The following is a 21,403-nucleotide window of genomic DNA, read 5'->3' as shown; positions in this document are numbered from 1 at the left end:
GCAAGAGCCCAAAAACCCCTATCTCGCCCTACCTCTCAGGGAGTGTTTTCGATTAAGATGCCTCCGTATACTATCAACAGCACATTTCCACAAGGATAGATGTGGGGCCAGGGCAACAGGTTAGGATCCTGCAACCAAAACACTCAAAGTATCTCCCCCCTCAACCCTTATCAGACTCCCTCATCTGATCTTTTGCCTACAAGAGAACTTATTTTGTTGAGATCCTTGCTGCCTCTTTTTTATTAATCTTTATTTTGACTTTGTCGTCTGATGTTTGCTTTTTGTTGTTAATATTGGTAGCTTCCATCTTACCCTCTACATCTTTATGTAGTCTTGGCACCACAATGCCGGTGGGTTACAACTCCTGCTTAACAAATAAATAAATTAGAAAGAACAGATGAGAATGTAAGGTGGTCTGTATGTCCTGAAAGTTTATTCATTGTATAAATTCACTTTTTTACGATTATAAAACCTTTCGAGAGATGTACAAGCAATGATTAACTTTCTAGCGCCTTCATGATCTTAGTTAATTGTGGACTGTATAGATGTACAGTAACATTAACTGCAAGTTTATCAGGATCTTGGGTAAAACAATCACTTAAGTATACAAGAGTCATTTCTTATGACTCAATTTGAAGCATTGCCAAAGCACTTTTTTCAGAATGCCTGACAAGACTGTACTGTTATAGCTATCAGGGATACCTTCAACTCACTAAACATGCCATGCTCAGACTAATATAAAGTATGATTTTATGGTACAGTAGAAAAATATTTTCTCTGCAAGAGTGTAGTAAAAAAATCCATTTGAAATACTCTCCCTCATCAAGAAATTCAAAATAATTACATCCTTTGCGTGTATAGTTTCCCTTTGAGAAGAATAAGAATAGCAAGATAAAGCTAATAAAAGTACATTTTCACAAGTGGAAACCCGTCAATTGATCACTCAAGTTTACCAACGAATACCATACCACTCATTTGCAATGTGGGAGACCCTCCCCCCAAAGAGTAAACTGTAGTTATACAAAAAATATCAATCTATTATACTTATTTCTTTATGCTGTCATTTAATATTTAAACTTAGCTATTTTAAATACTGCCAATGAAAACTTCAGTACAGGGTTTCCATAACTATAGTGATTATAAGGTAAATACCTCCACCTTTACTGTATGTATATTTAAATATATATGTATACATTTACTTAGATTTATTTTACTTATAAGACTACGGTCACCATTCATTTTACTCTCATACACTGTCACACAAAAACAGTGTTCCTTTTTGCTCTGTAAGTGCATGTTATGGCATTACATTCAAAGGCTGCGCAACAGCCAAGTTATTTCAGAGCCTCCCATGAATACTGAAATATTCCAAGCAAATTCTCTACCCAAACATGTTAAACCGTCTTCTTTCCTGTATAAATTCAAAATTATACAAGTGTACTAAAAAAGATAGGGGGGTTTAATTAAAAAAACATACAAATATTGGATGGCATAAAGTATACTAACAAACTATTTTTTTAAGGTAAATGTTCAACATAAGAGTCCATCCTTAACACGTAACAAAAACATTTTTGGGGACAAGAAAAAAATCTGTATAAAAATAATGCTTCACGGTGCAGAGTGCTGTATTCAGTGTATTTTCACGTCAAAGGTGAAGTCCATAATTCTTATTTTTTCCCAATTGATGAACGTTTATTTTAGTTCTGCTTCCATTCGATGTTCCAGCTCAATCATCAGCATGGTCAACACCTTGCCATCAACAGTTTGAAACCAGAAAATAGCAAAGCAGCAGCATTTTGGGTACCAGCTGAGCAGAGCAGTTGCAGGCATCTCTCCTATTGTGACATCTCTTGCATTGGATTGTGCTCTCATCCTCTGCTGTGGTACCAAAAGTCTGGAAGAGGTCACTTCACAGGGCAGTTGAGGTAATTTTCTTTACACCTCTTCGCTGAGCAAGTGTAGACCGACCTACTGGCTCCAAAACTGGTGACAAGGGATTGCGGCTCAGTGCAGAATATGTGGCTGCCATAGCACCCTATTGATAAACAAAAGGAAAAATGATAACTGGTACTAGATAAAGCTGCACACTAAATAGGACAATACAATTCAGTTTCATTCAGGTCAACAAACCAGCCTCTTTAAAAAAACATGACAATAGATTTAGACTAAAAATTAAGTCATAGAATGAGAATATCAATGTGAATGCTTTTCTTGTTCACATCTCCCAAAAGCATTAAAAAGAACCTTTAAGCACTTTGAGGTGGTGGTGGGGTGTGGGGAAAGATTATAGTAGTGCAGACATGGATACCATTGTGTTTCGTTTTAAAGTTTTAGATTGACTTGCATGTCTACCTGCAGTTACTACAGAATGGTTTGGGTCTTGTTACACATGATTCCTTTGGGTCTTGTCTGTTACACTCCAATCAGAAGGTGGAAGCAAGTCTAAACTTTTCATCACCACCTATTCCTGCATGTTAAGTTGTAGGAGAGTATAAATAAAGGGATTTTCCATTGTTTTTCTGATCGGAATGTAGTGTGGTTCAACTTGTTAACTTGGGACATTTGCTTTAAATGTATTAAAAAACCTGCTCAAAATAGGCCTATTTACTCTTCTTATTCGGTCACCTTAAATTATGGACAGTCCCTCAACTGGAAGATCGTCTTCACAAAAACCACAGCCTGCCATTGCCATCCTCCTTGAAAAAAAGCCTATTTTTCATATTATAGCCTTTCTGTGAAATCACTAGTGATGTGTACTAAGAAAATGGCATAGCTGCTCAACTATAGTAACGAATTAGAGCATAGCTGTGATGTCAAGATACCTGATGCCATAGTCAGTGTGAAAGCAAGTCACGGAGCAGAACTGCAACAGCCATTTAAAGAAAGCGGACTAGCAGCCTTCCAGCACGTTGAAATATTTTCTGGAAATGAAGTGTGAAGAGAACAGAAACGCAGGGTTTATTTTTTTGCACTGCTATAGTTCATAATTGGAAAGAAAAGATATCTGCACGTTACCACACTGTATACAAAACAGCTCTTTTTTAAGTGATTTACAATAAATTGCATGTAGCTTTCTATTGGTGTGTTTAATTTTGAACCGCATATTACGCATTTATTCTACTTATTTGTAACTTTACTTATTCAGATGAAGGAAAAAATGAGCAAATATTTAAGCTTTTTGGGGATTGGTAAAGGTGCGTCCATGTGCTTTAAGGAATAAAAGATCCCTTTGCTGTACGTTAAAATCGGGTTACAGGTTGCCTCAATTATTCTCCAACACCAATTTATTTTACTTCATTTGTAACTTGATTAAATCAATCAATTGTATTGCATGGCTTATCACCCCAAGGGGTATACAAGTGATGTAGGTATCACTTGAAGAGCCAGGTCTTGAGTTCCTTCCTGAAGTGGTTCAGTGAGGAAGAAGTACAGAAGTAGTGGGGGAGGGTGGTCCAGGCTTTGGCAGCAAGTTGGGAGAAGGAGTATCACTGGAGCGGCTGTGGAGGATATGTTGTGTCAGAGCAAAGGATAGGTGTGCGGAACAGAGGTTTATGGAGGTTTGGAGAAAGATCAGGCAATGGTTCATGCAGTTTGGTCCTTGGCTATGGAGGTCTTTGCATGCGTGGGTCAGGAGCTTTAACTGAAATCTCTTCTAGAGGGGGAAACAGTGAAGGTCTTTCAGGTGCAGGGTGATGTGTGTCCTCTTGGGCAGGTTGAGGGTCAGTCTGGCTGCTGCACTTCACGTTAGCCCTATCTCAGAACTATGGAGAGAGCTGCATTAGGATTCATCATCAATCCTGAATCACAAACGCAAACCTGACTAATAAAACAAACCTTCCCCCCTTTTTATAAAGAGAGTTTCCCTTGCATATCTTTCCTTGTATATAATACAATATACTAATACATTTCATTGGTTCCCCTCCATATCCCAGAATGTATAACTGGCACAAAGAATTTCACTTTTCATTATTGTGTCCCAATACATTTCTTTGAGAATTATGGTCAATCTTGTTCCACAATGACCAGATCACGTATCTTCAGTTATGCTCTTTCTGATGGATACATCTGCCTGTGCATTCCTCACCTTTAGAATTTACCTCTTGCACAGCATTCCACAGAAACCTTTTTTCAGAGGTCTCCCAAGTAGATGAGGACGTCACAATGGAATGGCTCCGCACACGACTCCACGTGACATCAGCCATAAGAAGGCCTAGTCAGCGCGCTGACGTCCGTTCCCTTTTTTCCGCGCTGTCGAAGAGTAACGTTTTTCTAGGACTATTATGGTTAGTCAGAAGAAGCCTGGTTTTAAACCCTGTAGGGAATGAGGGGGCCCTATGTCTGTCACAGATCCCCACTGCCTTTGGTGTTTGCCGTCTGACAATGATGTCGTGGGATGCTCGTCATGTCGTCAGATAAATACAAAGGCCGTTAAATAGAGGGAAGTGAAGTTGTTCATGGCCAGGGTGAGGAAGGATCAGAGAGGTCAGAAGAGGACTACGTCGAGGTCGCTGACTGCGCATACCTCTAGGTCATCCAAAAAGCATAAGAAGCAGCGTCATGGGTCCAGTGTCGCTCTTCGAAGGACACGTCCTCAAAGTCGGCGTCCCTGGCCCAGCGGTGTCAATGGAAGGATGACATCTCTCCTTCATCGCACGGGAGTCCAGTGCATTCTCAGACACCAAGAGACTCTCCGGCGCCCAGGGTAGTGTATTCTGTGCCTCTGGCTTTTCTGATCCCAGATCCAATGTCTTTGGCGCCACTGCCAGAACCCTCCTTACGACCTCTATTACAGATCAAGTGGTTTCGGATCCCTACCCGCCTTTTCTGGCTCCAGGTGCGGATCCGTCGCATTTTCTTAATGCGATGTATGGTATGTTTGCCAAGGCAGTTAACCACTCCAGCGCCCCAGCTGGCACGGTGGGACCGATTCAGAAGATGCGATCATGGAGGGTGGCTCAGAAGCTTCTGGAAAAGGAGGAATTACAGGAGCATCAAGAGCAGGCTGAGGAGGGGGAGATACAGGATCCTATGGATGACTTTGAAGGTATTCAAAAAGTCAGTGGGCTGGCCACATCTCCAGAGTGGGACTGCTCTTCTCCCAAACCTTTTCCTTCTCAGGATGTGGCCTCATACCATTCAGTCATAAGAAAGGCTGCTGAACGTACTTGCTATTTTAAAGTTGTTTGTTTTTTAAATAATTGAATACTGCTGCTAAAACTACCACTGCTGCTCTAAATTGCTACTTTGCACAGCGCCTACCTGTGGGGGACCGGAGTGGTCTCCTGAGGCTTCTGGGTACCTGGCTGCCTTCCCCTGGTCGGGTCCGTCCGTGCGAGCGGACCCGCCAACTTGGGGGTAGTTTGGGACACGCTCTAGTGCTCGGGGAGGCACGCTCTGGGCTCCATAAGAACAACACTGGAGCGAACGCGCAGCGGGCGAGCGCAGCAGGCTCGCCAAAGGCAAGCCCGTCTGCGCCCGTCCGCGCCAAGGAAGCGCCCAGTGCCCCTTATGCTGACCGTTTGAGGTACTACGAGGAGTGTCGACACTTTTCCGGCCCGTTATATCCTAGGGAGACTCTGCTACACATTGGTAAGCTCCATGCAGATCGAGGGACCCTTAGGCTGTGGCCTCTGGTCCACCCACGGATGGATTTTCTTAGCAATGATCTCCTGTTGTGTGGGCTTCTGAATGTGAGATCCTTGCCTAGGCACAGCGTGGAGATCCAGCTGCTAATTGAAACACATGAGCTTGACATCTTGTTCATGACGGAAACATGGACTCGCCCTGATTGTTTAGTTGACCCCGGCTGGGCGTGTCCATCTGGTTTTAAATTCCTACACCTCCCCAGGTCTAACGGGAGGGGTGGGGGGGTAGGGGTTATTTATAAAACTGCTTGGAAGATTGGAATTATGGATATGGACCCGGCTAAGGGAACGGAGCTGCTGGGCCTATCTATTCAGAGCTGTTCCGGGACTATTTTTCCAGAGTCTTGTGTTACAGGCCTCCAGGGGCCTTTAGCGTTCAGCGCAACAATCGCTATTAGCGACCCTAACTAATATGGCAGCTTCCCATCATAATCTGATAATTTTAGGGGATTTTAACCTTTGGCTAAATGGTTCCCTGGATGTAGGGTTAGCAAATTTGCTTCACTCATGTGAAAGCTTCGGACTTTATCAACAAGTCACTGAAGCTACCCACAAGGCGGGGCACCTCCTGGATTTGGTGTTTAGTGTCCCGGATTTGTTGGTTATGGGGGACATTTTGCCTATGGATTGGACAGACCACTCCCTTGTCAAATTTTATGTTAAAAGCAAGGGTTCTCAAACAAGGACTCCACGGATGACTAAGGAGTTTCTGTGTAGAGATTGGAAGGCTCTTGCCCGATTGAAGTCCTCTGGCCGGGTGTTTGAAGTGGAAGAGTGATTTGCTTTGGATAAGCAAACTGAGGAGAACTATGCCTCACTCTGCACCAAGATCACGGAGGTGCTGGAATCTCATGCCCCCCTTAAAGTTCGTAGCTGCAAGGGAAAAAACTCCGCCCCTTGGTTTAACGACACGCTGAGGAATTTGAAGCGTGCTGTAAACAAGTGGAGAGATGCTGGAGGCGCAAATATGAGGAACCCTATAGGATGCAGTGGAAGCTTAAAATCTTGGAATACAAGAATCAGATTAGGAAATCTAAGGTTGACTACTATTCATCCGTGATTTGTAATGCTACCAATAGTTCTAGGAGCATTTTCAATATATTAAATAGTCTTACTAGCCCTGAGTGTTCTAAGAACTCCATTGCTCCGTCTCAGGAACTCTGCGAGAACCTTGCCAAATTCTTTAAGGAGAAAATCGAGGTAATCATTGAGGACTTGGAGGACTCTACTGTGACTGACTGTCCAGTGGCCACGGGTCATGGGACGCTGGTAGACAAGATCAATGAGCAGGTTTGGTCGTTGGGTGAACCTCGATTAGAGTTCCCGCTACTCACGGAAGAAGCATTCAGCGGGCTGGCAAGGGGGATCTCGTCTGGTTCTCCTTTGGACCCGGTGTCCCATAAGATCTGGAAGGAGTTTGAGGAGGTATTATTTCCTACTCTCCGCCTGATCTGTAATCAATCTTTTGACACGGGTATTGTTCCAGCCCAGTGGAAGCAGGCGGTGATCTCCCCTGCTGAAAAAGCCTTCTTTAGACCCGGGCTGCTCTAAGAACTATAGACCCATTTCCCTGCTACCTTTTCCCGCTAAAATTGTGGAGTGCTGGGTTAGTCTAACTCTCTCCAAACACCTGGAACAGCATCTCTTATTAGAGGAAGATCAATTTGGTTTCCGGCCGTCGCATAGGACCGAAAGAGCGTTGGTCATTGCCGTGGACGAGCTTCAAAGGCGTGCAGACAGGGGACAGGCAGCGGCTTTGATCCTGCTTGACATGTCTACGGTTAACCATGAGATCTTGCTGGGCCGCCTAAGTGATGCTGGGGTGGGAGTCAGCGCTCCGAGATGGTTTCGGTCATTTTTGCAGGACAGACAAAAGGCGGTATCCCTGCCTCCCTTCCAATCAGCTTTTTCCAGTGTCTTACACGGGGTGCCACAGTGATCAGCAATTAGTCCCATCCTTTTTTACCTATATTTTAGACCTCTGATCTCACTTATTAAAGCCTATCAAATTAAAATAATAAACTACGCTGACGACACGCAGATGATCCTCTCCTTTGAGGGAGAGGAATCAACACCCGTGGAAGTATTCCACAACTGTCTGCATGATACGTCATGCTGGCTAAAGAATAATTCCCTTCAGTTTAATGCCGGGAAGACTGAGGTGCTTTTTAGCACTGGGAATAAGATCTCCCGGCCATTTCCAGAAAATGTTTGGCCTCCGGAGACAGAGACGAAAGTGCGGCCAGTGAAATCAGTTCGCAACCTAGGGGTCATGCTTGATCAGAAGCTCAGCATGGAGACACACGTCAAAAAGACGACCTCCTGCTGTTTTGCTATTCTGCGGTCTTTGCGAAAGATCATGCCATTACTACCATCCCAGGAGTGCGCCCAGGTGGCAAGGTGTACAATCCTCAGTAGGTTGGACTACTGTAACGCCTTGCTATTGGAGTCCCCTGGTTTCCTTTTGGATAGGCTCCAAAGACTGCAATCAGCGGCTGCTAGGTTGGTCCTGGGGCTTCCTAGGAGGGCACACGCGCCAGCGGCCTGGGCAAAACTGCACTGGCTCCCCCGAGACAGAGGGTTCAATTTAAGGCCCTCTGCCTCGTGTTTAAGGCCTTCCCCTCCTCCTGGAGGACGGCTGTCGTCAAACCATTGCTCAAAAAGCCCTCTCTCAACCCGGGAGTGTAAAAAAAAATTCGGCCCATCTCTTTACTTCCGGCTCCAGCCAAGATTCTTGAGGCCCATATCAATCGTAATCTTTCTGCTTTCATCGAGAGTTCAAATCTATTGGATATCTCTCAACACGGGTTCCGGGCTGCACACAGCACGGAGTCTGCCCTTACGGTTGTGATTAATAATATCCGCCTGGAGGTCCACAAGGGACATTCTACTCTGCTTGTGTTGCTAGATCTCACAGCAGCTTTTGATACCCTGTCCCTGTCCCCGTCAATCCTGATCTCCAGGCTTAAGGATATCGGGGTAGAGGGCACTGCTATCAGTCTACTCTCCTCCTTTCTACATCTCAGGAAGCAGAGAGTCAAGCTGGGCAATTTCCTCTCCGCCTCTCAAGAAGTGCAATGTGGGGTACCTCAGGGCTCTTCATTGAGTCCTTTGTTATTCAATATCTACGTTACCCCACGTGCTAAGGTGGTGAGATCTTTCGGCCTTGAAGTACTATCGTACGCCGAAGATACACAGATCCTGGTCTCTATCACCGAGTCGGCAAGCGACTCAGCTCTCAAGTTCAGAGCATGTATGGAGGCAGTCTCCAAATGGATGGTGCGAAATTTTTTAAAACTAAATGGAGACAAAACAGCGATCATGGTCTTTGGTGGCAGTCGGGACCTATGGTCAAAGGATTGGTGGCCTTCCTTCCTGGGAGATTGTCCTCTTCCTTCCCTCTCCGTCAGGAAACTTGGAGGTCTAATTGATCCCGCTCTGTCATTTGACGCTCAGGTAAATAGAACCGTGTCCACCTGCTGTGCCATCATAAGAACGTTGAGGAAGATTGCTCCCTATCTATCCCATGCAGCCCGGAAACAAGCAACAGTGGCCTTGGTCTCATAGAGGCTAGATTATTGTAATGCCCTTTATAGTGGCATTAACAAGAGCTCCATCCACCGTCTTCAGATGGTACAGAACGCTGCGGCCAGGATGGTCTTGAACCTTCCTAGGCTAGCCTCGGCAACTCTGGCCAGAAGGGATGTCCACTGGCTTCAGATTCCCTCTAGAATTTCTTTTAAACTTCTGTGTCTGGCTCATGGTGCTGTTCACGGCTCAGGCTCAGAGAGAATCCGGTCCCTTCTGTGTGTTTATACTCCCAGAAGAACCCTTCGCTCGTCATCTAAGAATTTGCTCTCGGTCCCCAGAGTTGTGAAAGCAAAATGGGGTGGTAGAGCTTTTTCCACCTTAGCTTCAAAACTGTGGAACTCTCTCCCTCCTGAACTCTCCAGTCAGGCCTCCCTGATGATCTTCAGGAAATCTTTAAAGACCTGGCTTTTCTACCAGGCTTATTAGAGGCCTTGCTTTCGGTGGTCATAATGGTCTTCACTTGGTAGTTTGGACTTTGTTTGTTTGTTATCGCGCCTTGATGCCCTCAGGGGCTAAGTTTGCGCGTTATAAAACGCCTTTCATTCATTCATTCACACGGAATAGGCCCTCTACCCCTGAAATCTAAATTTGCGTGGTACTCCCCAACCAGGCTGCTTCGTTCCTCAGCGGCTAGGTTGGTGAGAGTGCCTAGGTTTAGGAAGATCAGATATGGGGGCAGATCTTTTGAGGTGGCCGCAGCAAAGCTGTGGAACCTGCTCCCGTGCGAAATCAGGCAAATCAATGAGCTTCTCCCGTTCAGAAAAAGGGTAAAAACCTGGCTGTTTCCTTAGGATGTGTAACTGGCCGCTCTGTCCTGTTCTGTCTGACACTTTCGCCCTCTTTGAGCCATCAGCGCCAGGATGCCTGCTAGGTGACAGTGCGCTTTCTAAAACACATAAATAATAAACTTCTGGATTTGCAGTTGCCAATGGCAGAGGTCAAGTCTAATATTTTTACTTGAGAAACTGCACTCCCCTTCATCAGCGGTGAAACCTTTGCTTCCGTTCAACAAAGCCTTGACAGATCTAATCTTAGAAATTTGGCAGAAGCCAATGTCTGCCCCTGCTGTGTTGAGAACTGTGGCAAGGCGTCATAACATTGCGCCTGGGTATCCAGCATTTTTATTGTTGCACCCTTCGCCTGAAGTCTTGGTAGTTCAAGCTACTTGTTCCTCTAAGCAGTCTGCTGGTTCTTTCCACTCCACTCCCCTATGGGGGATAGAGACACTAAGAAGTTGGAACAATCCCCCCAAAAAGTCTTCAATTGTCAGCACTACCTTGAAGTCAACTAATGCCACGTGCTTGCTGGGGCATTACATCCATGCATTGATGGACTCCGTTAAGGAGGTGATACCTAAGCTGCCAAATGATGCCCAGGGTCACTTTGCTGAGGTACTGTCAGACATGCAGGCTGCAGCCCGTCAAGTGATCCAGTCCGGGCTCGTTACGCTGACTCCGTTGCCAGGGTGATGGACTCTTCTGTGTTAACTAGGAGGCATGCCTGGTTGAGAGGATCAGGATTCTCTCCGGACGTCCAGGCCACGCTGTTGGATCTTCCCTTTGATGGCTCAAGACTCTTTGGGATCAAGGCGGACTTCGCTCTACAGTGATTTAAGGATAGCAGAGCTACTGCTAGATCCTTAGGCTTGCAATACCAGCCGCAGAGTTTTGGTTACCAGAGATTTCTGGGCTTTGGGAAGGCTGCTCCATTTCGTGGCCGACAGCAGCAGCAACAACAGGTGCAACAGAACCCACTCATACAGAGGGAAGGGAAGAGGTAGTCTGCGAGGGGCTGCTCGCCAACAGGTCTCATCTTCCTCCTGCCCCCCCTCCTCCTCCTGTGCCCCACCACTGGCTCCCCAGGAAATCAGATCTAGATCCCCCATCTTGGAGCATGTTGGAGCCATGGGAGGTCGGGTGTCCCATTTTCTACAAAATTGGAAATCTGTTGCGTCAGATCTTTGGGTTTCGAATCTTGTAGAAAATGGGTATGCACTTCCCTTCTAGGAGTTTCCCAATCGTTATCCTCCTCACCAGGGTTGGTGTTCGGAGGACCATTTGTTTATTATGCAACAAGAGGTATTGTCCTTGTTACGGAAAGGACAGAGGCTGTTCTGGAGCAAAAAAAAAAAAGGGGTCAGGGATGCAACTCCCTGTATTTCCCGATCCCCCAAAACAGACGGGCGATTCAGACTGCTCCTAGACCTCAGGGTCTTGAATTTTACCTCAAACAGGATAAGTTCAAGATGTTGGCCCTAGCTCAGGTTCTTCTGGCGCTGAAGCAGGAAGACTGGATTGTGTCAATCAATTACAAGATTCGTATTTTCACATTCCTATCCTGAAGTCGCATCGGAGTTACCTGTTTTAGAGTGGAGTCTCAGCATTATCAGTTTGCGGTCCTTACGTTTGGTCATGCATCAGTGCCATGGGTCTTCACAAACATGATGCTGGTGGTAGCAGCGCATCTCAGAAGGTTGCGGATTCCTGTTTTCCCCATGTTGGATGACTGGCAGCTCAAGCAAGGTTGCCAGAGAGGGTGCTTCATCATCTGCTAGTAACAACTCTACTGTTTGACTTGGGTTCTTCGATAACTGTACGCAAATCTCACCTGGTGCACACTCAGCGCAACCTGTTTATAGAGGCAGTACTGAATACTACTGTGAGTCGTAACTTCCCGCCTCCTCCGAGGATTCTGGACATACAGACTATGATACCCCTCTTTCAAAACGGAGCAGTAGTTCTAGTCCTGAAGGTGCTGAGTCTGCTCTGTCTGTTCGCTTCCTGCATACTGTTAGACAACCATGCACGCTGACACATGAGGGCACTTCAGTGGTGCCTCTGCAGACAGTGATATCAACACAATGGAGATCTCAGGGAGTTGGTCAGTATCTCCATAGACACTGCAGCGGAGCAGTCTTATTGGAGCGTTCCAGGCAACCGGTCTCAAAGAAGCCTTTTCAACTTCCTTCTTTGGTGGCCACAGTGATAACTGATGGCTCCTCTCTAGGGTGGGGAGCTCAGCTGGGGGATCTGGAGATCAAGGGCCTTTGGCCTCCAGAGGAAAGAATGCTACACATCAACCTTCTGGAACTGCGGGCTATACGTCTGGCTCTCAAGGCCCTTCTTCCCTACCTTTGTGGTCAGTCAGGTCAGTTCCTGAAGGACAACACTACTGCAATGTGGTACATCAACAAACAGGGAGGAGTAGGGTCATATCGTCTCTGCAGAGAGGCTTTGCGACTCTGGTCCTGGGCTCAGGACCTCCAAATTTGCATATTTACAAATCATCTGGCCGTGGTGCTGAATGTGCTTGAGGACAGTCTCAATCGGCAATACTCGGCTGATCCAGAGTGCTGTCATCATCCGGAGGTGGTCCACCCCATTTTCAAGATATGGAGGTTTTCTCGGTTGGAACTGTTTGCCACTCAGAAGAATGCGCACTGCCCGTCATTCTGCAGTCTCCAGTATCCGATGCAGGGAGCTTTGGGGGACGCGTTTCAACTCGCTTGTAGCCTTCGGCTTCTTGCGCGTTTCCTCCCATACCCTCGATTCCTCGGGTTCTGAGAAGATTCATCAAGACTAGGCCTAAGCAATATTGATTGCCCCGGATTGTCCAAGAAGTGTTTGGTACACAGACCTTCACCTCTCATTGGACCCTCTGCTCCGTCTCCCTCTCAAGGCAGACCTCTTGCAATCGCAGGGGCAGGTTCTACACCCCCACCTCCAGAGCCTGCACCTTCATGCCTGGAGATTGAACGGGCAACCAAAGTTCTCTCTCTCCCCCACCGGATGTGGTGGATGTTTTATTATCGGCCAAAAGACTCTCTACCACATATGTGTTTTCCAGTAAGTGGGCCAGATTTGTTAAATGGTGTGGAGAGTTCAATGATCCTTTGAAGTCCCATTTGTCGGATATTCTTAGTTTTTCTCTTTCTTTGGCTTAGCAGGGTTGTGCTGTAGCAACTGTTGAGGGCTACTTGTCAGCCTTTCTTTGTTTGTCAGACCAACCATCGTTGTTTTAAGTGTCCCATAGTCATGAAATTCATTAAGGGTCTCACTAATAGATTTCCTCCCTCTCCTTTTATTATGCCTCAGTGGGAAATAATTTAGTTAGCCTCTACAAAGTTGTCCGTTGAGGCTTCTCTCATTCAAAAAACAAAAATCTGATTGAGATTACCTCTGCCAGGAGGATTAGTGAGCTACAGGCTTAGTTCTGAGCCTCCTTTCACCAATATCCATGAAAATAAGATGGTTCTCAGGACCAGAGCTGCTTTACTGCCTAAGGTGGTTACTCATTTTTATCTGGGCAGTCCATCACTTTACCCACTTTCTATCCTTCCCCTCACCCTTTCAAGGAGAAGGAGAGACTTCACCGCTTGGACTCTAAGAGGGCGGTCAGTGTCTACCTGGACAGAACCAAGGACTTGAGGCTAGATGACTAGCTCTTCATTGATTACATGGGAAAAATGAAGGACAAGGCTCTCCACAAGCGAACGCTGCCCAGGTGGGTCATCCTGTGAATAAAGATCTGCAACGCTTTGGCCAAGAAGGAGCTGCCTGAAGGTATTAGAGCTCATTCCACTAGATCCAAGTCTTCTTCTTCTGCTTTGGCTAGAGGTGTCCCTGTCGTAGACATCTGCAAAGAGGCAACTCGGACCTCCCTCCACACTTTTGTGAAGCATTACTTCTTTGACTCAGAGGCAATGAGGGACTGCCACTTTGCACGTTCTGTGCTGCAGGATTGTTTTGATGTATGTAGACAGGCACCCTCCTCTGGGAGTGTGACTGCTTGGGTATTCAGTTCAAAAGGTGAGGAATCCACAGGCAGAGGAATCCCTCAGAAGAGACAGTAACTTACCTTCGGTAACGCTCTTTCTAGTGGATACAGTATCGGTCTGTGGATTCTACACTCACGCACCCACCTCCCTGCTGCCAGTTTATTGACACCAAAAAGGTTATGATTCATTAAGTTCTCCTAGCCCTAGCACAACTTAATCTGGGGACCACTACAGGAGGGATGGGGGCGGCTTGTGGGGTTTTTAGCAACCTTACCAAGGCCCTAACCAATCTGTTTACTGCTCACCCAAGTAGACTAGGGACCAAAGAAAGGCAAATAAAAGTTAAGGGATGGTATACCCGTACATGTAGGGCGATGAAGACTAGATTGGTAGAGGCAGTCAAATCTAAATCGCAAATTAAGATCAGGGAGGCCAGAAAGGCTTATTCCAGGACCCTCCAAATTGCCAAAAAGGAATGGGAGGAAAAGTTCTGGGCGGATCTACTGGCTGCCAGTAAAAGCAAGGACGCAAGAGGGTTTTGGAATCTGGTGGGCTCCCGTAACAGACCCGACGAGACCCTGAGGACATGTAACATCCCTCCCCAGAACTGGTCAAAACACTTTGGGGCCTTATACGCTCCGGTAGAAGGGCCCCTAAATGACCCAGCCTCTTTCACCGTCTCGTTAGGGGACGTTAATCTTGATCTTTTTACGGCACGGGAGGTAGAGGAGGTTATCAAGTGGGTGGCACCGCGGAAAGCAGCAGGCCCGGATGGGCTTCCGGGGGATCTTTTGCGTGCATATCCATCTGACTGGGGCATTGTAATCGCTGCACTTCTAAACGACATTTTGAAGGGTGGCCCAGTTCCAGATTCATGGAGAGGGGCAGTGGTCGTCCCTATTTATAAAAAGGGTCCCAGAGATAGCCCAGGGAATTACAGGCCAATTAGCCTGATCGACTCCACGCAAAAGGTGGCAGGAAAGGCAATTTTGGGAAGGATTCTCCATTGGGTGGACGAGAACAGAGTGCTATCTGATTTCCAGGCCGGTTTCCGTTCTGGAACGGGCACCATTGAGCAGGTCTTCAGGTTAGCACTCTTAAACTGGAAGGTCGTGGAACTAGGCAAGGGCAGTCTTTACTTGGCCTTTATTGACCTGAAGACTGCCTTTGACCTGGTCCCTAGGGAGGAACTTTGGAGGGTACTTCAGGGCCTGGGGCTCCCCCCCTATATTCTGTCCCTACTCATTAAATTTCACACTAGCAACTATGCCCAGGTCAGTTGGGGGAAAAATGGGGAAACAACGGACAGGATCTCGGTCTGTAGGGGTGTCAGACAGGGTTGCGTGTTAGCTCCCACACTCTTTCCGCTCTACGTCAACGGTGTGGTTGAGCATCTGCAGCAAGAACCAGCGGACGCACCTTGTCTGGGGGGAGTACGGATCCCTACTCTGCTGTTTGCAGATGATACTCTGCTTATTTCAAAAACTCCCCAGGGACTACAGAAACTATTGACCCGCTTCCCGGACTTTTGTCTATCCAGAGGTCTGGTAATCAATGTGGATAAAACTAAATATCTGATTTTGCACCCTCCAAGGAAACTAGGACGCCCGCCTGTTTTGAACACCGTCCCCTTGGAGAAAGTTTCCGAATTTGATTACCTGGGGCTGCGTATAACTGACAATATGAATTGGTCCTCCCACATTGACAAGATGGTCCTGAACCGCAAAAAGGTAGGGGGCGCTCTGCTCAGGGAATTTCGAGCATCACCCAAACACTTTGTGAGACCTGCTATCGAGATTTACAAGGCCAGAGGCGTAACCTCAGCATTGTACGGGGCCGAGCTGTGGGGCCATTGTAATCTAGAGTCCCTATCCAAGGCTGAGAACAAGTTTTTGAAGGACCTCCTAGCCCTCCCCTCGAGCACTCCGACAGTCCCGGTGCTCTTGGATGTGGGCTGCAAGAGCATTAAGGATCAGGCTCGCCTTCGACCACTGCTTCTTTGGTCCCGTATATGGAGGGTTCCGGAGTTAAAATCTTATGCCGACGGCTTGGCAGAGGTAATGAGCATGGGAGGCTGGGCCAAGATCAAGTGGCTGAGGGACACCAAAAATCTCTTGGGAGAGCTGGGCCTGGGGGACTGTTGGACTACAAAATCTGCTCCACCAAAGGCTGACCTCAAAAAACTTTATTAGGACTGGGTCTCTGGCAAACTCATCAGGAACCAAAACCACTGTAATATGACTGCAGCATTTTTGGAAATAAAGGACTTGGTAGCCTACGAACCCTACCTGGACTTAATCACCTTTGCCCGTTGATAGGGCCCTGTACTTCAAGCTCAGGGTAGGCACCCTCCCGATCGGGGCCGTTGTGTCAAAATGGAAATCCGGTGTTCATCTATCGCCCTTCTGTGCCCTTTGTCAATCTAGGCCAGAAACGGTAGCACACATTTTTTTTTGAGTGCCCGGACTATATTAATCCTAGGCGGTATTGGCTTAAACCTCTCTTTAGACGCTTGGGAATACGTAGGCATCTGGTTGCACTACGTATTTTATTGACTGATACTGCCCCTCCAATTGTTTGCGGTGTTTCCAAATTTTTAAAATGCTCATGGCTGATTCGCTGTAAGAGACTGTCAATTTCAATTTAATTCATCTTTTAGCTAATCTATCTAGGGTTATATCTTATTTTATTGTCTTAGTATTTTAATGTTGACATACTTATTCACTGTTTTGAAATGCTGTTTTTATATGTACGTATGCTTATAAGATATCTTGCATATCGAATAAAGCTTTCAACCACCATTAAGTTCTTATATTTCATTGTTATTCATGATGTTGTGTTTCTTGCTAGGGAATGTCTATTCTATAGAACTTCCACTTTTCTCTCTTCCCTATTTGGAAGTTTTATAAATACTTGTGAGTTGTTGCTTACGTTGTATACTTGTGTAAATAAATGTTGTTGGTTCACCCGTTCGCCTCGCTGGCACACAAAAAAAGGGTGGAACTGACATCAGAAAGCCGACGAGACCGCCTATGGCTCCGATGGGAGTCGCGTGCCGAGCCGTTCCATTGTGACGTCATCGTTGACGTGGGCGAGCTATGAAAAAAAGTTTCCATGGTATGCTGTCCAAGGGGGAAATTCAAAAGGTGAGGAATCTACAGGCAGATACTGTAGTCGCCAGAAAAAGTGTTACCGAAGGTAAGTAACTTGTTCTTCAGGTGGATAGTGTCTAACTAGAATCCTCACCTTGTGAGCTTACCCCAGGCGCCAGACTGGATCCAGAGATTTATCTCAGCAATTGCTGGTGCAGTCATGCAGCTCTGTGTTCGGTCCCCAAGAAGGCACATCAGGGTCACAATATAACAGTCACTTCCTCGTGTTTATGTGCTTTTTTAAAAATATCTATTCATGCTATTGGACATGGAGCCCTTATGAATCAGACTGTGCCAGTGTGCAGATCTCTAATTCAATATCTTTTTAGTATGAACCAAGAGAATCCATTCAACAGAACTGGGAGGGAGACAGGTTGGCGATCAATCTGAGCATTCACCAAAAAGTGACGTTTCTCTAGGATGGATGAGGCAGGGCAAAAAAAAGGGCAGGTTACAGCCTTCGGGAGTAAAGGTGCCTTAGACCTCAACACCAGGTTGTGGTTGCAGCTCACTCATGTGATGACCTGATGTGACTGCAATGAGGAAAACACTATCTTTAATGTGAGAAACCTCAGAAGGCCACTGCGCATTAGCTAGATTGTGGGGCACATTAGGAATATGAGAACCAGAATGAGGTTACCCTGGACTCGTGCAGCTCTAGAAAAACTGGCCCACAAAGTGAAGGGTGTCCCAAAGAAGAGCAACAGAATCTAGGAAGTGTGTTGACAAATCTGCCTTTGAAGAGTGTCCACTGAGTTGGCTCCTGCCATTTCGGGCAAGTGGCCTTAGTAGACACATTTACTGATACAAAGTGTGTCCTGTGTAGATAATTTGTATTGCCTGCTGTTTCTACAATGGCCTCACGGCTTAAGCTTAATTTTGTATTTTTTTGTTGATCCTCATAAAAGCAATACATTTTCTAAAAAAAAAACAAAAGAATGAGGTCACCTTGAGGCATCACAAATGGTTTTGTTAGGAACTAGTGAGTCAAACTTAAAGGCATCACAAATAGTGATTTAAACAGCGACGGCAGATCCAGTAACTGTAAAAAAAACAAACAAAAAAAAACAAACAACAAGGCCAATAAGTAACCTATAAATGTTACAGTAAGGAGCTTCTTGGCAAGTGGTAAAGAGAAAATTAGAACAGACAACTTGCCATGTGAGGGCTGGATATATCGTGAAGATCAAACTTCTCCCAGCATCCTGCATAGATGGTTTTAGTTAAGGGATGCGCTGCTGCCTAAGTGACATACTACATCAGGGAGAAGATCGAAGGCTGGTGCAGTTTAATCTCCAAGCACAAAGGTACTAACTGTGCAGACACAGATGCAGAACCTTGCCCTGTTGAGACAGGCGATCCCCCTGAAGAGGCAGCTTGATCAGAGGTAAAATGCTCATGGGTAGCAGTTCTGGGTACCATACTCTCCTGGACCTATTCAGAGCCACTAATATGACTTGGGCCCAGTTGTTCCTGATCTTCCTTAGATCCCTGGTCAGGAGAGGTAGGGGTTGAAAGGAGTACAGGAGTCTAAAGCCCAAACTTAGACGGAAGGCTTCTCCAAGCAAGAAATGCCTTGGGAACACACAAAGCTTTGGACACTGCACGATCCCTGCCATGGCAAAAAAATTGAGACAGAAAGATGCCCCTTGCCATCTCTGAGTGCAGCTGCCATTCGTGATTCGCTAGAGATAGTCATCTGAGCCTTTCTGACCAGGGAGATGCCCCGATGACTCAACCAGTTCCAGAGGCACAGAACCTCGTAGCGCAAGATCCATAACCCCACTTTAATCGGATTGTTGCAGTACCACATGGCGTTGTCCATAAAAACCTGCACCAGCTCTACCTGGATGGATGGATGGAAGACTTTTAATGCCAAACAAATTGCTCACAACTCCAAGTTGATGTGGAGGTTGGATCTTGACAGAGACCAGAGCACTCTGATCTCACCTCTACTAGATGACCTCTGCTACTCAGGAGAGATGCATCTGTCATGACCATCTGCTCTGGGTGGGCTAGGGAGGGGGTCTGTCAAAGGTCCAATTGCAGTCCAGCAGCCACAAATGCAGATGTGTCACCTGGATGGAAAATGAGAAGTTTCCATGGTGCCAAGCTCACTTAGACTTCAGATACTGCTTCAGAACCCAAATGTTCCACCTGGCATGGTCCGCTAGCAAGAGACCAAGAAGCCTCTGAGCTGCTCTCAGGTCAAAGGTTGAATCCTCAGGATTATAGCATAAATGTCCTAGACTCGCTGAGGCGAAGGATTTAGGCGCAACTTAAGTATGTTGATTGAAAATCCTAGAGATGTCCACATGTTGACAGTTGTCTGGAGGTTGTTGACAACTATATGAGGTGACCCTACCTTGACGAACCAGCCGTTGAGGTATGGAAAGACTGATATTCCCAACCACTGAAGATGGCCATTAACCATCACAATTACTTTTGTTAACATACATAGGGTGCTGGTAAGGAAGAAAGAGAACACTACAAGCTGAAAATGCTTTTGGCCCACCTGAAATCACAAGTAACCTCTGCTCGACTGCAGGATAGAAATGTGGAAATAAGTGGCCTGCAAATTCAACTCCACCATCCAGTTGCCTGAATCCAGGGCAGGCAGAACTTGGGGTGAGGTGGGCATCCTGAACTTGTCCTTCTTGAAGTTCAGAAGGCTAATGCCTAGAATAGATTGAAGTCCTCAGTCTTTTCTTCGCCACATGAGTAGCGGAAGTAGCAGAAGTAGCAGCCAGTCCCGTCCTCTGATGCCAGTTACCTCTCCATGGCTCCCTGCTCAAGGAAAACTTGAAATTTCCTTTGGAGAATGGAAAAGTAGTTCAAGAAGCTGCTGTGGTGTAGGTGGTTTGTTTGGAGGGGTGGAAAGAAAAGGTAGGGCATAACAGTGTTGGACAATCTAAAGCACCCATTTGTCTCATGTGATGCAATGTCATCCATGGAAGTAATACATTATCCAACCTCCAAACATGTGAAAGTGTGCTGTTAAAGGTAAACTTAAGGGGTTTTGCAGCGGCGGCAGTCTGGGTTGTTCATTACTCCTGAGGGCCTAGATGATGTTGGCTGGGTCCCCAGCAGGTCTCAGAGGTCTGTTGTTCCTGATGCAAAGTTGGTCTTGGCAGCTCTACCTTAGCCACAGAAGGAGCAGAAGGAAGAATGGAGCTGGTGTGGGCCATGGGGAGTCCCAACGTCCAGGTGATGATTCTGCTATGCTCTGAATCTTCGCTGTCACCAAACAGGCGAGTACTTTTGAATGGCATGTCCATAAGGGATGCCTCAACAACCCTCGAGAAACTAGTTGACCTCAGTCAGGTATGGTAGCGAAACGCCACAGATCAAGCATTCACTTTATTTAGCGAGTATGTATCCAAACCGCAGCATATCGCGAACTGTGCTGCATCCCTGCCATCGCCAATAGTCTAGGTAAGGATGGCGTGGGCTTCTTCTGAGACCATTGGCAGCACTTGTGCTACAGTCACAAACTGTGAGAATACCGGCCTAACAGGCATGCTGAGTTCACTGACCGCAGTACAAGGCTAGTGGAAGAGAAAAATCATCTGGTCAAAGGTGTCGAGCCTCTTGGATTCCTAATCTGGTGATGTGGAAGAGAAAGTGACAGGGTTAACTTTGGACATGGAGGACTGGATGACCAGGCTCTATGGGGTCGGGTCCCAAAGGAGTAGCGTGATGGCGGCGGGCTATCGTCCTGTGCACAGGTGCATCTGTGCACGTGCATGGCCCAGGCCCTTAACAGGACATCAGCGAGGGCTTCGCTAAAGGGGAATAAGGGTTATGCGGTGCTACCATGGGTTGGAGCACCTTTGTGAAGATGCAGCTCTTGACTGCCAATGAGGATCTCAGCTGTCCTCGGTACCACCATGACAAATTAGGCCACCCTAAGGCATACAAGGTGGTAATACAAGGTCAGTGTCTGGTGACGTGTCCAGACCACTGACATCAGCCACTTCCTCATACAAGATAGCCTTGGCGAAGGGCTCCTTAATGTGGTCAGGAAGACTATAAGGTCCTTAGATCCGAACCAATCGTACTCTGCACAGGTTCTGTCAAGAAAAAGGCACTGTCTCGAACCTTGTGGGACTGGATACAACAGAGGTGACATCAGATGAGTCTGGCTCCGCTTTGGAGTCAGGAATGATGATTGTGTCAGTGCTGCCAACGTACTCATGTGAAGCTCGTGGATTTGTGACCAGAGCTGGTCCGGGTCC

The 21,403-nt window shown here is 46.6% G+C and overlaps 1 protein-coding gene across 3 annotated transcripts in view; it reads right to left on the bottom strand.

Moving 5' to 3' along the window:
- Nucleotides 1-411: 411 nt before the first annotated feature.
- Nucleotides 412-21,403, bottom strand: part of RPS6KA3 (ribosomal protein S6 kinase A3) — a 698,725-nt gene continuing 677,733 nt past the window's right edge. For all 3 annotated transcript variants that reach the window (XM_078657643.1, XM_078657644.1, XM_078657645.1), the window contains one exon: nucleotides 412-2,035. In XM_078657643.1, coding sequence (XP_078513769.1) covers nucleotides 1,910-2,035 — 126 coding nt within the window. In that variant the 3' untranslated portion in view covers nucleotides 412-1,909. The remainder of the gene's footprint in view (nucleotides 2,036-21,403) is intronic.

This window comes from Lissotriton helveticus, chromosome 8 (genome assembly GCF_964261635.1).
Source record: "Lissotriton helveticus chromosome 8, aLisHel1.1, whole genome shotgun sequence".
Classification (NCBI taxonomy): domain Eukaryota; kingdom Metazoa; phylum Chordata; class Amphibia; order Caudata; family Salamandridae; genus Lissotriton; species Lissotriton helveticus.
This window is presented reverse-complemented; position numbering and strand designations above follow the sequence as displayed.